This window comes from Microcebus murinus, chromosome 6 (genome assembly GCF_040939455.1).
Source record: "Microcebus murinus isolate Inina chromosome 6, M.murinus_Inina_mat1.0, whole genome shotgun sequence".
Classification (NCBI taxonomy): domain Eukaryota; kingdom Metazoa; phylum Chordata; class Mammalia; order Primates; family Cheirogaleidae; genus Microcebus; species Microcebus murinus.
Window position 1 is genome coordinate 89,302,715 of NC_134109.1, and position 14,614 is coordinate 89,317,328.

Below are 14,614 nucleotides of genomic sequence, written 5' to 3' on the forward strand. Positions count from 1 at the left end.
GATCAGATAGGGGAGTGTGAAGGAAATCAAAATTAACTCCCAGATTTTTGGCCCCAGCAATAAAAAGGATGGAATTGCTGTTTATTACATAGGGAAAACATAGCAAGAACAGTTATGGGGGAGAAAATTAGGAGTCTGTTTTGTATATTTATATTTGAGATCCCTGTTGGCCTCCAAGTGGAGATTTTACATGGGTGGTTATTTATAAGTGTGGAGTTCAGGAGAGAGGTCCAGATTGGAGATAGAAATTTGAGTTGTCAATGTATGAAATCACCAAGGGAATGAGTATAAAATGAGAGGCTGTCCAAGGAACTAAGGTCTGGGGGTACTCCAGCATTTAAAGATGAGGAAGATGAGGGGGAACCAGCAGAGGAGAATGAGATGAGGCAGGCAGAGAGATAAGGGAGGAAGGACCAAGGAAACTGTCCCCAAAGCCGCATGAGGAAGGTGATTTTTGGCCAGATGCTGCTTCTAATAGGTCCCGTAGGATGTGGACTGAGAATTGACAGTTGGATTTGGCACCATGCAGGCCATTGTTGATAAGATCAGTTTGGGTGGAGTAGGTGGTGGGGATGAAAGCCAGATTGGAGAAGATTTGAGAGACTAAGAGAGAGAGGACTTGGGGTACCAAATGTAGAAAGTTCTTTTAAGGAGTTTTGCTATAAAGGGGAGCCAAGAAGTAGGGTAGTGTCTGGAGAGGATGGGAAGTACAAGGGAAGTGTGTGTTTTTTTAATCTGGGAGATTTATTACAGTGTGTATTGACAGGCATGATCCAGTAGAGAAAACAGCACGATTACTGGAGGGCACTTGTATAAACAAGCCAGGCTGGGATCTGGTCAAAAGAGGCAGGATGGGCCTTAGATAAGGGCCTGGACAGTTTATCCATAAAAGGCCAGTGGGAAGGTAGAATGTATGCATACAGATGCGGGTAGGATGGTAGCTTAAATGTCCCTTTATGGTTGCTTCTATATTCTCAGTGAAATATTAAGGTAAGGTCTTCATCAGAGAATAATATTAGGCAATATTAAGGGTTTGAGAAAAAAGAAGAGGTAAAAAAGTCATCTAAGAGTGGGAGTATGACTACACTAGGATTTCAAATACAGCGGAATTATTAGGCAGCCACTCTGCTGTTAGTGGTGATAAATTTTAAATATGGCTGGTCAGTTTATGTGTTTTTCTTCAGTTTCATCTGCCACCCGCGTGCTGGTGAGGAGCAGAAAGAGTTAGTTTAACCAGAGTTGGAGTTTTGCCAGAGGAGTTCCAGAGAGAAGGGGCGCTTAAAGACGTTGAGAGCTATGGAGGGGCACACTCACTGGTGAGGGTACGGACTAGGGGATAACCATGGGAGTGTGAGGCTGAGGTAGGCTGAGGCCTGGACCATCAGAAGAGAGAAGGTCAAGGAACTTGAACCAGGTGTTGGAAAGTCTGCTACATAGAGCTTGAAATCACTGTGATTTCTGGGTGCCAGATTCGTGACTATTCCTACTACAGTAGTCTGACCAGTAGACATTGAAAATACAAGGAAGAAGATAAGTTAGAAACAGCAATCGTCTGATTTTTTTTTTAAGCCATGACAAAATGTTTCATTTTTTAGACTCAGCCTTTTGCAAAAGACTATACCAGAAATAGCATTAACAAAGACGTGTGCTTTGGTTTAGCCTATGAATATGTTAAAAAATAGCCAGCAAATATTTTATTTAGTAATTTTTGGTTGGCTTATTTTATTTGTATGGTTAATTGCTTATTATTATGGGTTTGTTTATAAACTGTCATCTTAAGACAGTTCACAGTGTGGATCTCAAAATAGACCATCATGAAAATATTAACCAAGGAATTTTTTAAAAAGCAGACCTAGAAATATAGGTGACAAAGGGACATGTCTAGCTCCCCAGGGAAAAATTAGGTATAGAATAAAAAATTATTACTAACTGAAATTGACTTAGGATTCATCCCTTAGTGCATCTCTTGTTTTTATCCCTCACAAGCAACCCGTTAACAAGTCATTGTGGCTGGGCTTCCAAAATACTGTCACATGTTTATTCACTTCTCCACAGCTACCACTCTAGGCAAAACTGCCATCATTTCTTACCTAGACTGTAGCTGTTAGCACAGAGTCTTGGGATGAGAAAGCTGCCAGAGACCTTTAGGTCCTAGCTCAAAATCATTTTTCAAAACAGTTTCTCTGAACCACTTAAAGTAGCCTTCCTGAACCCCCCAACACACACACACACACACAGACACACACATTGTTCTGGGATTTTTCCTTATAGTATTTATTGTTATCCGATATTATCTTATTCCTTTTTTTTTTTTTTTTTTTTTTGTCCATATGCCACCTTTAAAATGATTTAGAGCAAGGAACTTGTCTGTCTTGTATACTGCTTATGCCTATTGTCTGCAACAAGTCAATTCCTGGCACAGGAGATGTAAAAATATATTGAACAGTAAATATATTGAAAAACAAATATTTATCCGAGAATCTTTTATATTTTAAAATTTTTTGTAGAGATAGGCTTTCACTTCGTTGCCCAGGCTGGTCTCGAATTCCTGGCCTCAGGCCATCTCCTTGCTTCGACTACCCAAAGTGCTGGGGTTACAGGCATGAGCCTCTGCTCCTGGAGCTTCTAGGAATCTTGAGGCCAAAAAAAAAAAAAAAATCTCTGGTCTAGTGGGTCAGGGGAGGTTTAGTACCCAGGGATCCTAGGAGAAGCTAGCAAAGAAAAGACCCATCATCTTGAGCCTAGCACATCTGAAAAGTAGGCCTCCCACAGCTGAAGTGGGGCTGACCTGAGGATTGGTGACTCCTAAGAAAAAAACCAATTTCTTCACCTAAAAGAAAAGCAAATTTTCATCAGGGTTTATATTTAATTGCAAAGGTTTGATGACTGATTATCAGATAGATATGTTTTCTTTTGTTCTGTTTTTGACTGGGGAGGATTAGCGGAGAACTCTGAATACCAAGCCAAAATGGGTTGATACTGAGGGAAGAAAAGGTGGAATAATGCAAAAACTGTAGAGAATTAACAGAAATACCAAAGACTAATTTTCAGTCCCTTTTTAGTTGTAATATAAAGGTATTAGAGTTTGGGAGCAAGAAGACACTAGAGAGCTGGGGGAGAAAGAGGAAACTGTCAAAGCAGGGAAAGTAGAGACTACTATATGACCTAATTAAATCAAATTCAGCTTATCTGTGTGTTACCAGGTACTGTATCTGGTGATGGTGACCCAGTGAGGAATGGGATCTAGAAGAGAATCTCTGCCCTTTAAGAGGTTTACAGTTTCTAGCAATGGAGACAGACAAGTGACTATAAAATTGTTGGTTTGAAGTGAGATTGAGGGGTGTCTTTAGGGGTCATCTGGCCGGCCAGCCCTGGGATAGGATTTCACATAGTGGTCCACAGCACAGACCTAATTTCAGTCTACCAGTAGGTGCCTAATCTCTTAAAAATTAGCCCATACATAGTAACCACACTCAGGCCAGGCACAGTGGCTCACGCCTGTAATCCTAGCACTCTGGGAGGCTGAGGCGGGCAGATCACTGAAGGTCAGGAGTTTGAAACCAGCCTGAGCAAGAGCGAGACCCCCGTCTCTACTATAAATAGAAACAAATTAATTGGCCAACTAATATATATAGAAAAAATTAGCCGGGCATGGTGGCGCATCCCTGTAGTCCCAGCTACTCGGGAGGCTGAGGCAGGAGGATCGCTTGAGTCTAGGAGTTTGAGGTTGCTGTGAGCTAGGCTGACACCCAGCACTCACTGTAGCCTGGGCAACAAAGCAAGACTCTGTCTCAAAAATAAATAAATAAATAAAAAGTAACCACACTCATAAAAGACTAGTACAAAAACCAAAATGTCAACTTATTGCTTTACAGTGGGGAAAGCCACAGGAATAGCCAAGTTTTAATTAGAAGATTACTTGGTAAACATGAGAAGAATAAAAGGAAGTAATTGGGTGATGTTAGTTTTGCCTTCTTTCTTTAATTATGTTACCGTCATTTTATAATAATTTGTTCTATCTGCTTCTTTTAGGAAATGCTCTTACCATTGTATATCGATATTTTCAGTTACACCCTTAAGTTGTTTTTTGTTTTAATTTCAGAATATTATGGGGGTACAAATGCTTCCGTTACATAAATTGCCTTTGTACCGCCTGAGTCAGAGCTACAAGCATGCCCACACCCTAAAATTTTGAAGTTACCTATGTGCTATAAAACCTGTTGTTATAATGGGGTATATATCAGGTTAATGGCAACATCAGTAAGGAAACTGTCAATTTTGGCTGAGATGAGAATAGAGACCAGGAAGATTTTCAGGGAAGATGTGACATGTCAGCTAGGCCTTGAAGAATGTGTAGGACAGGCGTCCTCAAACTATGACCCACAGGCCACATGCGGATATCTTTACCCGTTTGTTTTTTTACTTCAAAACAAGATATGTGCAGTGTGCATAGGACTTTGTTCATACTTTTTTTTAAACTATAGTCCGGCCTTCCAATAGTCTGAGGGACAGTGAACTGGCCCCCTGTTTTAAAAGTTTGAGGACCCCTGGTGTAGGGGTTCAGTTGAGGACAGAGATAGATGAGAAAGAAAGCATTTTTTTTTTTCCTAGAGAGAGGGAACATAATCAAAAGAATAAAGAACCTAAAGTCTTTGGCCTGTTTTGAGGATAGTCTATGTGATGGAGATAATATTGGAAAGCTAGATGGGACCAGGTTCTAAACTGTGTTAGCACATGCTGAGGAGTTTAGACTTTCTCTTGTAGGTCAGGGATGGGCAAACTTTTCTGTAAAGGGCCAGGTAGTAAATATTTTAGGTTTTACAGGCCATCTGGCCTTTGTTGCAGTTATTCAGCTCTGCCATTGTAGCACAAAAACAGCCATAGGCAATACGTAAATTAATGAATGTGCCCGTGTTCTAATAAAACATTTATAAAGAAGGGCAGCAGGCTGAATTTGGCCCTCTGGCTGTAGTTTGCCTAACCTTATTGCAGGTAATGTGACTCTATATAAGGTTTTTGAACCAGAGCATGACTCTATATAATGTTTTAAGGTTTTTGACTCTATATAAGGTGACTCTATATAAGGTTTTTGAACCATGCATATGATCATATGCATGCCTTAAAGAAAGAACATATAAGAGAGTCTGAAAACTGAGCCCACCTTAAAGAAATGGTGATGAAATGGAGATTAACAACTCATATATTACAAGGATATATCTCTGTATCATGTAATTCCACATTTTAAAATATAGCCATTTTGATTGTATGTTAAAGCTTGTTGTTGATTGCATGTTAAAGCTTGTTGCTGATTGGATGTTAAAGCTTATAGTTGATTGGACGCTTCTTGAGCCCTACCAAGGGTGTAAAAGCAGGGGCATAGGGCAGGAAGGAGAGAACATCGGAAGACAGGAAGAGAGCTGTTAACACTAGGTGTGCTGAGCCTGCTGTAGAAGAATAAAGGCTGTTCTCTGGAAAAAATAAAAATAAAAAATAAAATAAAATATAGCCAGTGTCAATACCTTACTCTCCATAAAAATATAAAACTTGAAAATTTCAAGTGGAGATTGGTTAAATAGAGTAGAACAGTGCTTCTCAAACTTACGTAGTTTATAGACTCCTTTTAAAGGAAAAAAATATTGTGGATCCTAGTGTTAATTGATGATTTTTTAAAAGCTAAATTGCTATTAGATGGGAATATGGTACTGGCTGTTACATTGCAAGTTATTTTGGAGTTCATTGTGTCTGTCCTGCCACCTGCCATGTGCAAACTTAAAGTCTCTCATTTTTCTATGTTTGAATCTCAGAGAAACCTTTGGTTACATAGTGCCCTGTGACCTTTATTTTGTGCAAATGCACAGTTAGGTATTAAGGCTGCCTCTACTAGTTTAAAACAATTAAAGCAGTTCTACTTGGTGCTGATGCAGTGATAAATATAAATGTAAACATGGCAACTGAAATCCTACAACAGTGCTTTTTTTAAAAGTGATCTGAAAGATCTAGAATATGGCTGTTAATTTTCAAAAATTACTCACATAGAAAGCTAAAGTTTAAAACTTCTCAACAAAACAATATTGCAGAGAATCCTTCAAAATTTTACATGGTTCTGAAAGTGCAGTGTGAAAAATAAGAATTCTAAAGATAAGTGATAAGTGGAAAAGAAGTTGGTTAATAGATGATGACTTTTGGCTCACACTATTGCAGGAGTTTCCTGATGTCCCTGGGTATAACCTCCACTAACTGAAGTCCAGTGCAGCAACGGGCAAGTAGAAAGAAAAGCAGCAGCGTCCTTAGATTTTGGAGAATATTTAAATAAAATTCTTCAGCCTTTGAGTAGGAAGACAGACAGCCACAAGAGTGTGAGACCTAGTTGTCAGAACTGATGAGGTGAGCGCTTCTTGAGCAGTGGGTCTCAGAGTACAGTACAGTTTCTGACCGGCAGCATCAGCACCAGCTGAGAATGCAGATTCTCTGCCTACCCAGACCTATCTTCTCAGGGTGAGGCCTGGGGATCTGTGTCCTAACTGGCCTGCCAGGAGATGCTGATGCACTCTAAAGTTGGGAGAACCACTGCTGTAAAAAGTGAGTTAAGGAAGAAGAGTTAAACAGCCAGAACGTAACAGAATTTCAGATTTAAGAGTCTGCTTCTTTCTAGGGTTTGCCTAATTTACCTGGCAAAACTTGTTTTTTACAAAAGGGTTTTTTGGGTTTTTTTTATGACTATGAGAATATTATGCTTAAGAAAAACTATTCCCATACTCTTGTGCTGTGTAAATTATCTTTGTTACTTTTTATGAAATGTATTTTACATTAGCTTAGAGATTAAAAGAAAAGTTCCTGTAGACACAGTATAGATTTAAAATACTTGTCAGTACACTGGTTTCACCTCTTCATCGTTCAGAATTTGTTCCCCTTCCAGAAGACTGATTCCAAAGGACAGGCAAAAGAGAAGGACATGTCATATCCAAAACAGAAAGCAAAACAAAGCTCTACTTCCAGAGCTTCCTTCCTAAGAAGTTACTGAACTCCTGCTAGCACTTGGAACATTGTCAGTATATAGATGTTCTTCAATAAAGGATCAGAATTGAGAGGGGGTATAATCAAGTTTCAAGTTAGAAAAGCTGAGAATGGGGCCGGGCGCTGTGGCTCACGCCTGTAATCCTAGCTCTTGGGAGGCCGAGGCGGGCGGATTGCTCAAGGTCAGGAGTTCAAAACCAGCCTGAGCAAGAGCGAGACCCCGTCTCTACTATAAATAGAAAGAAATTAATTGGCCAACTGATATATATAGAAAAAATTAGCCGGGCATGGTGGCGCATGCCTGTAGTCCCAGCTACTCGGGAGGCTGAGGCAGGAGGATCGCTTGAGCCCAGGAGTTTGAGCTTGCTGTGAGCTAGGCTGACGCCACGGCACTCACTCTAGCCTGGACAACAAAGTGAGACTCTGTCTAAAAAAAAAAAAAAGAAAAGCTGAGAATGGGAACACGTGATGAAAATACTAGCAGTGAGTTTTTGAGTACACTTAGATAGGATGAATACCAGTTGTTTGCTTTTTATTGAAACAATTGAGACTTTGGTATATTACCTGGAAGTTCTTAACCTCTTGGCAAAATTCCATAGTCTGATTCGGAAGGAAATGCCTTTTCCCTTGCTTTGAAAAGGAAAAAACAAGCTAAAGAAGTAAATGTTTTATTTTTTATTTTTTATTTTTTGAGACAGAGTCTCGCTTTGTTGCCCAGGCTAGAGTGAGTGCCATGGCGTCAGCCTAGCTCACAGCAACCTCAGACTCCTGGGCTCCAGTGATCCTGCTGCCTCAGCCTCCCGAGTAGCTGGGACTACAGGCATGCGCCACCGTGCCCGGCTAATTTTTTATATATATATCAGTTGGCCAATTAATTTCTTTCTATTTATAGTAGAGACGGTGTCTCGCTCTTGCTCAGGCTGGTTTTGAACTCCTGACCTTGAGCAATCCGCCCGCCTCGGCCTCCCAAGAGCTAGGATTACAGGCGTGAGCCACAGCACCCGGCCTAGAAGTAAATGTTTTAAAAAATGAAAAACACCAAGAAACATTTCCCTCTAGAGTATACCATAATAAACTTAATAAGAATTGAAAGAAAATGGAAGACGACATTCGTTACATATAACTGACAAAGATTAGTATCCAGAATATATTAAGGGCATTTATTAAAAAAAAAAAACAAAAAAAACTCTGTATAAAAATGGACAAAGGATCCTTCACAGAATAAGGAACACTTGGCCAATGAACATATGAAAAAATGGTGAAGCTCATCATAATTCAGCAAAATGCAAATTAAAACCACAATGAAATACCATTTTACATCCACTAGAACAGCCAAAAATAAAAACTCTGATAATACAGACATTAACAATGATGAGAGCAACATGAGTTGTCATGTGCTGAATCTTCTAGGGATGTTAATTGGTGCGATCACTTGAAAATAGTTTGGCATTACCTATAAAGTTGAGAATAAGCATACCCTTTACCCAGCAATTCCATTCCTAGGTTTGAACCTTGGAGAAACCCTTGCACACGTGTACCAGAAAATAGATAACAACATTGTTTATAGTAGAGAAATAGAGGGGGAAAGACTAAATATTCATTTATATGATAGAATACTACATATTAATAGAAATGAAATTGAAAGAAGTATAGCTCTAAGTGTCGGTTCAAAACAATGCTAAGTGAGAAAAAGCAAATCAGAAAGATGCATACTGTGTGAGTCCATATAAAAAGTGCAAAACTAAAACTGTTAAGGATATATACATATAAGGTAAAACTAAAGGGAACCAAGAGAATAATTAAAATCAGTATGATGGCTGCTTCTTTGTTGGGGGACATGCAACTAGAGAGTATGAGGATACTAGTAATGTTTTCTCTCTCAAGCTTGGCAGTGTGTTCATTTCATTAGTCTTTAAGCAATACTATAAATAATCTTTGCATGATAGATTTTACTTTGAGATTAGGAGGATCAATCTATTGGAGTAAGCCATTTAGTCTCTCTGTGGAATGGGGAACATTATAGAACCTGAGTGGCATATAACATTGCCCACATTTACCCCTAATATATCGTTCCTATTGTGTTGCCCATTAGAAAGCTTTATTGGCCGGGCGCGGTGGCTCACGCCTGTAATCCTAGCTCTTAGGAGGCCGAGGCGGGCGGATTGCTCAAGGTCAGGAGTTCAAAACCAGCCTGAGCAAGAGCAAGACCCTGTCTCTACTATAAATAGAAAGAAATTAATTGGCCAACTGATATATATAGAAAAAATTAGCCGGGCATGGTGGCACATGCCTGTAGTCCCAGCTACTCGGGAGGCTGAGGCAGAAGGATCGCTCGAGCCCAGGAGTTTGAGGTTGCTGTGAGCTAGGCTGAAGCCACGGCACTCACTCTAGCCTGGACAACAAAGCAAGACTCTGTCTCAAAAAAAAAAGAAAGAAAGCTTTATTTGTAGGATGACCATTGAATTTATGACCTGTCCTGGGATAATCTTGAATGTAAAGCGAGGGGGTGCTCAAAATAATTAAAATTATATTTATACATTTAAAAAATACTTACGATTAAGAATTTGGTTCATACATAAATTTCAAATATAAATTATATTAAAGCACATTAAAAACTTTAAATAGCATGAGCTATTAAAAAAAGCATGAGCTGTTTATTTAAAAAAATAGCATGAGCTACATTATTCTTGGTACATATTCATATACTTTTATCAGTTTCTTACCTTTAGCTGTCTGAAATACAATGTCACTGATATTTTTATAGAGGGAATATTTTTTTCAAAGTGGTCTTATTTTTAATTTTTGTCCCTTGAAATTGTCTGCTACCTTCTTCAAAATTATATTTTATAGTTAATACATTTGGTAATGCTACCTTCCATTGAATCTCTTCTGTAAGCTGTATTGTTTTTAGTGAAGAAAATACACTCTTAGAATATTTGTAAGCTTGCTATCTTAAAGTTGGGAGTACAAAGTGAAGGTTTATTAAGCTTAGTAATGACAGTGATGATAATTCCAAAGAAAAGAAAATGAAAAACAAAAATCTAGTTTAACTAGTAAACAGGAAAAGGTGCGAACAGACCAGGTGTCAGCCAGCCAGCCCTGTCTTGGGCAGGTACACAAAATGCCTGCAGTTTAACATCTGCACAAGCACAGTCTGTCCATTTGCTCACCATTCGACCTGAGGTGGTTGCTAGTCAAGTTCCTAGCTGTCAGACCCCTGCGGTGAGACTTCATTCCAGATATGGCTTGAACAGTTCTGTTGGTAGGAGATGAAAACACATACAACGATCCTTGAAAGTTACAAGTTTGCAGAAGAAAATATATTAGTTAAACTATTAAGTTGGGAAAATTTGGGGGAAGGGAGTAGTAAAGGAAATAAGTCAAATTTTGAAGTACTGGGCATTTTGCAACCAAGAAAAATTGAGCCAAATCACTAAGTCTCATTATTTCTTATTCCCATTGGTACATTTTGTGAGACAGTCCACATATATGGCTTGAATTTATGGAAATACTGATTTTTTACTTCTCGTTTTACATGTGACTTATTTTAAGTATCCTTTCCTGTGGAACAGTCATGCTGTAGCAGCAAATGATTAGCTCTTTGATATACACCAAGCTGTGTGTCTCTTCAGACCTTCTTTAATACTAACCTGTTAAGTCCTTCGTATAGTCAGACCATCTTGACCAACCTTGTGAATCGCTGGGTGACGTATCCCAGATGATTTTGAATATTTTACTGAAATATTTTCAGAATGCTATATTTTTTCCTTTAAAAATACCTTTTCAGAAAAATATTTTCAAATGCACCTTTTGAAAAAAATTTTTTCCGGTAGCAAGAGACCACTCCCTCCATGGGAAATGTATTGATATCCCACCTATATTAACATTGCATCATATTGTTCTCCTAAACAATTTCTAGTAAAATAAGTATGCTTTAAACATACTATACTGAAGCAAAGTACTCTAGTAAAATAATTTCAAAGTCATTGATAGAAAAACTTTTATTTTAGTACACATTATAATTTCTTTTCCCCTAAATTTCAGTTATCAGAAATTCTAAATTCTTATCAAGTAGCTGTCTTAATGGGTTTGAATTTTATTCCATCCTTCCCCTTTTTTTCCCAGTTGATTTTTTTCTCAAGAAAAGACAAAAGGTGGCTGGGCATGGTGTCTCATGCCTGTAATTCCTAGTGGCGGAGGAGGGAGGATAGCTTGAGTTCAGAAGTTTGAGTCCAGCCTAAGTGAAAAATAGAAACATTAGCCAGGTGTGGTGGTGCTTGCCAATAGTCTCAGCTACTAGGGAGGCTGAGATAGGAGGATCGCTTGAACGCAGGAGTTTGAGGTTGCAGTCAGCTATGATGACACTACTGCACTCTAGCTTGGGAGATGGAGTAAGACCCTGTCTTTAAAAAAGAAAAAGAAAAAAAAAGACAAAAGATAAAAGGCATTGAAAGATCCGTAGACAAGGAGGTAGTATGTGATATATGATCCAAGAGTATATGACACATGGAAATTAGATTTCACTTAATAATAGATCTAAGTAGGTGAACATTACTTAATACTTAAAATGCTTTTTTTTTTTTTTTTTTTTTTTTTTGAGACAGAGTCTCACTTTGTTGCCCAGGCTAGAGTGAGTGCCGTGGCGTCAGCCTAGCTCACAGCAACCTCAAACTCCTGGGCTCAAGCGATCCTTCTGTCTCAGCCTCCCAAGTAGCTGGGACTACAGGCATGCGCCACCATGCCCGGCTAATTTTTTCTATATATATTAGTTGGCCAATTAGTTTCTTTCTATTTATAGTAGAGACGGGGTCTCGCTCTTGCTCAGGCTGGTTTCGAACTCCTGACCTCGAGCAATCCGCCCGCCTCGGCCTCCCAGAGAGCTAGGATTACAGGCGTGAGCCACCGCGCCCGGCCTAATACTTAAAATGCTTTTTTATTTCTTTTCTCTATAGCTTTAAGGAAAAGTAGAAATAACTTCTGACTTTACGGAATAGCAAAAATTAAGTGACTACACTGCAAATCATGGCACTACCATTCCGGAAGGACTTGGAAAAGTACAAGGACCTTGATGAAGATGAGCTCCTTGGGAATCTGTCAGAAATAGAACTGAAACAACTGGAAACTGTTCTGGATGATCTTGACCCCGAGGTAGGTGTTGCTGCTGAATATAAATGAAATAACCTCTCAAATCCTTTGAAACAAAGCTGCCTTTGAGCAGTTAGCTTTTCCATGACCTTTCCCTGGCACCCTCCACACCCCGCTCTTCTTCATCCAAATGAACTTGCCTTTTGCTGCTTCTCCAGTTCCCCTGCTTTTGCCTCCATTTGTTTACTGACAAGACTTCTAAACTATCTTCTCCAATATCCTTGTTTTCAAATTTTCAAACATCTCCTGAAATTCTTTCTCCTCTAAGACATCTTTTTTCTCTGTGCAGGAAAGGATATCTTTAGTAAGATACAGTGCAAATGGTTAGTTATTTGATATATGAGACACCTCCATGTCTCTTCAGAACTTCTATACCAGGATGGCTGCAACACAGATGTCTCCAGAAGCTTCTTCAGGACCTTAAACCTAATTGTTACCTTTCTGAAAGATGCTGACCAAATTGAATAAGTTTTTAGTCATTGGTAGAATAGATAAGTAGCCTCTTGGCAATACAAGCAGCCCACTGTGAAACAGACCTGAATATATGTGTATATATTTTAATTTGCAGAGTAGGTGTTGTTTGTTTTATAAATTACAAAAGGTTAAGGTAGAGACCCTTAACCTTATTGAATTATTGTCTGGTATGGGGGACATAGTAAGGTAAGAACCTGAAGGTAATGGTTATTTGCTAGGCTTTTTTTTAACTATGTTTCTTTATGCCATGATATTGATTTTAAGTGCCTTTTAAGGCCTGAGAGTTTGTTTTACAAAACTGTTTTTGTTATTGGGTGATGTGTTCGTACCATAGATCAAATCTCTTAACTGTAATTACTATTGTAAAGAAAAGTTTTCAGTACACTTAAGTCTGGGTGATTACTCAGGATAACAGTGCTGTTTTTATCATGTTAACAGCAATATCTTCTACAGGTAATTCAACCTATGAGACCTATTTGAATCAAATGGTTTTAGAGTGAGAAGGAACATAAGAGTTCATCTACTGCCGGGTTTTTCAGCCTTGACACTTACACGTTGAGGGCTAGATAATTTGTTGTGGAACGCTTTCCTGTGCATTGGAGGGTGTTTTGCAGTGTCCCTGGCCTCTGGTCACTGCATGCCAGTAGCACATCCCCATTTTAAAATGTACCTGGGATTTTGTTTCAGTCAGGTATGGTAATAGAAGACACACACAGAAACAACTACCTTGAAAGAAGAGTTTATTACCTACAGTTCCCAAGAGCAGGAGGCATGCCATGCCATGCAAGGCATACAGGGAAGCACCTGGGTCAGTTAGGAGGCAGAAAGAGCAAGGAGCAAGCATGGCCCAGAGCCTATATTGTGGTTTCTGCGGGAATGAATGAGTGAAGCAGGGTAGATGAGTTTGAGCAAGTTGAAGACTGGATAGTTTAAATAATTTCAACAGACTTGAGGCTATAAAAGTGGTCTTTTGTTGTTTGGTACCTAACCCTGGGGAAATTTAGGGCAGGGGAAATACTGGCTTGGTATGTGAGAGATAAAAGTGGTTGCTGTTATGGGCCCTGGATTGGTTGGTTTGTGTATGAAAGGTGTGTTCATGGGGTGGGATTGGTAAATGGGGAATAGTGCTATCTCTAGGAATTATCCTTGGGAGGGGCAGTCTCACTGGGATTAGCAAGTCCCTCAAAATGTCAAAGCATCATAAAATTCAGAAAATAAAAAACATGATTAATACTCCTCCCTCAGTTGTGACAACCAAAAATGTTTCCAGATATTACCAGATATCCCATGGGGTACAAAAATGCCTATTGTTGGCAAACATTGATCTAGTCCTTCTAATTTACAGATCAAAACAAAAATTAGGTGACATGCCTCAGTTATTACAATTAGAGAAAACTGGGACTAGATCCTTGATTATACCTGGCAGAGTCTAGCAGTGTTTTCTGTTAAAACACAGTGAATCTCCTCTTACATGATGCACTGTGGCATCAGTCTAAAATCTGATGTCTTTTTTTTTTTTTTTTTTTTTTTTTTGAGACAGAGTCTCACTTTGTTGCCTAGGCTAGAGTGAGTGCCGTGGCGTCAGCCTAGCTCACAGCAACCTCAAACTCCTGGGCTCAAGCGATCCTTCTGTCTCAGCCTCCCAAGTAGCTGGGACTACAGGCATGAGCCACCATGCCCGGCTAATTTTTTCTGTATATATTAGTTGGCCAATTAGTTTCTTTCTATTTATAGTAGAGACGGGGTCTCGCTCTTGCTCAGGCTGGTTTCGAACTCCCGACCTCGAGCAATCCGCCCGCCTCGGCCTCCCAGAGAGCTAGGATTACAGGCGTGAGCCACCGCGCCCGGCCTGATGGCTTTTTTCTTATTTGCAAATCCATGACCTGCTTCTTATATGGAGAGGTTCAAATTCTAGCTTCTGAATGTATTTTGCAAACTCCCCAGTTACTGTTAGTTGAGACTAGGAGAGCAGTGATGTTTA

At 39.3% G+C, this 14,614-nt stretch overlaps 1 protein-coding gene across 2 annotated transcripts in view; it reads left to right on the forward strand.

Moving 5' to 3' along the window:
* TMOD3 (tropomodulin 3) overlaps nucleotides 1-14,614 on the forward strand; it is a 75,569-nt gene that overhangs the window by 24,552 nt on the left and 36,403 nt on the right. For both annotated transcript variants that reach the window (XM_012763469.3, XM_076004371.1), the window contains exon 2: nucleotides 11,967-12,162. In XM_012763469.3, the coding sequence (XP_012618923.1) occupies nucleotides 12,037-12,162 (126 nt within the window). In that variant the 5' untranslated portion in view covers nucleotides 11,967-12,036. The remainder of the gene's footprint in view (nucleotides 1-11,966; nucleotides 12,163-14,614) is intronic.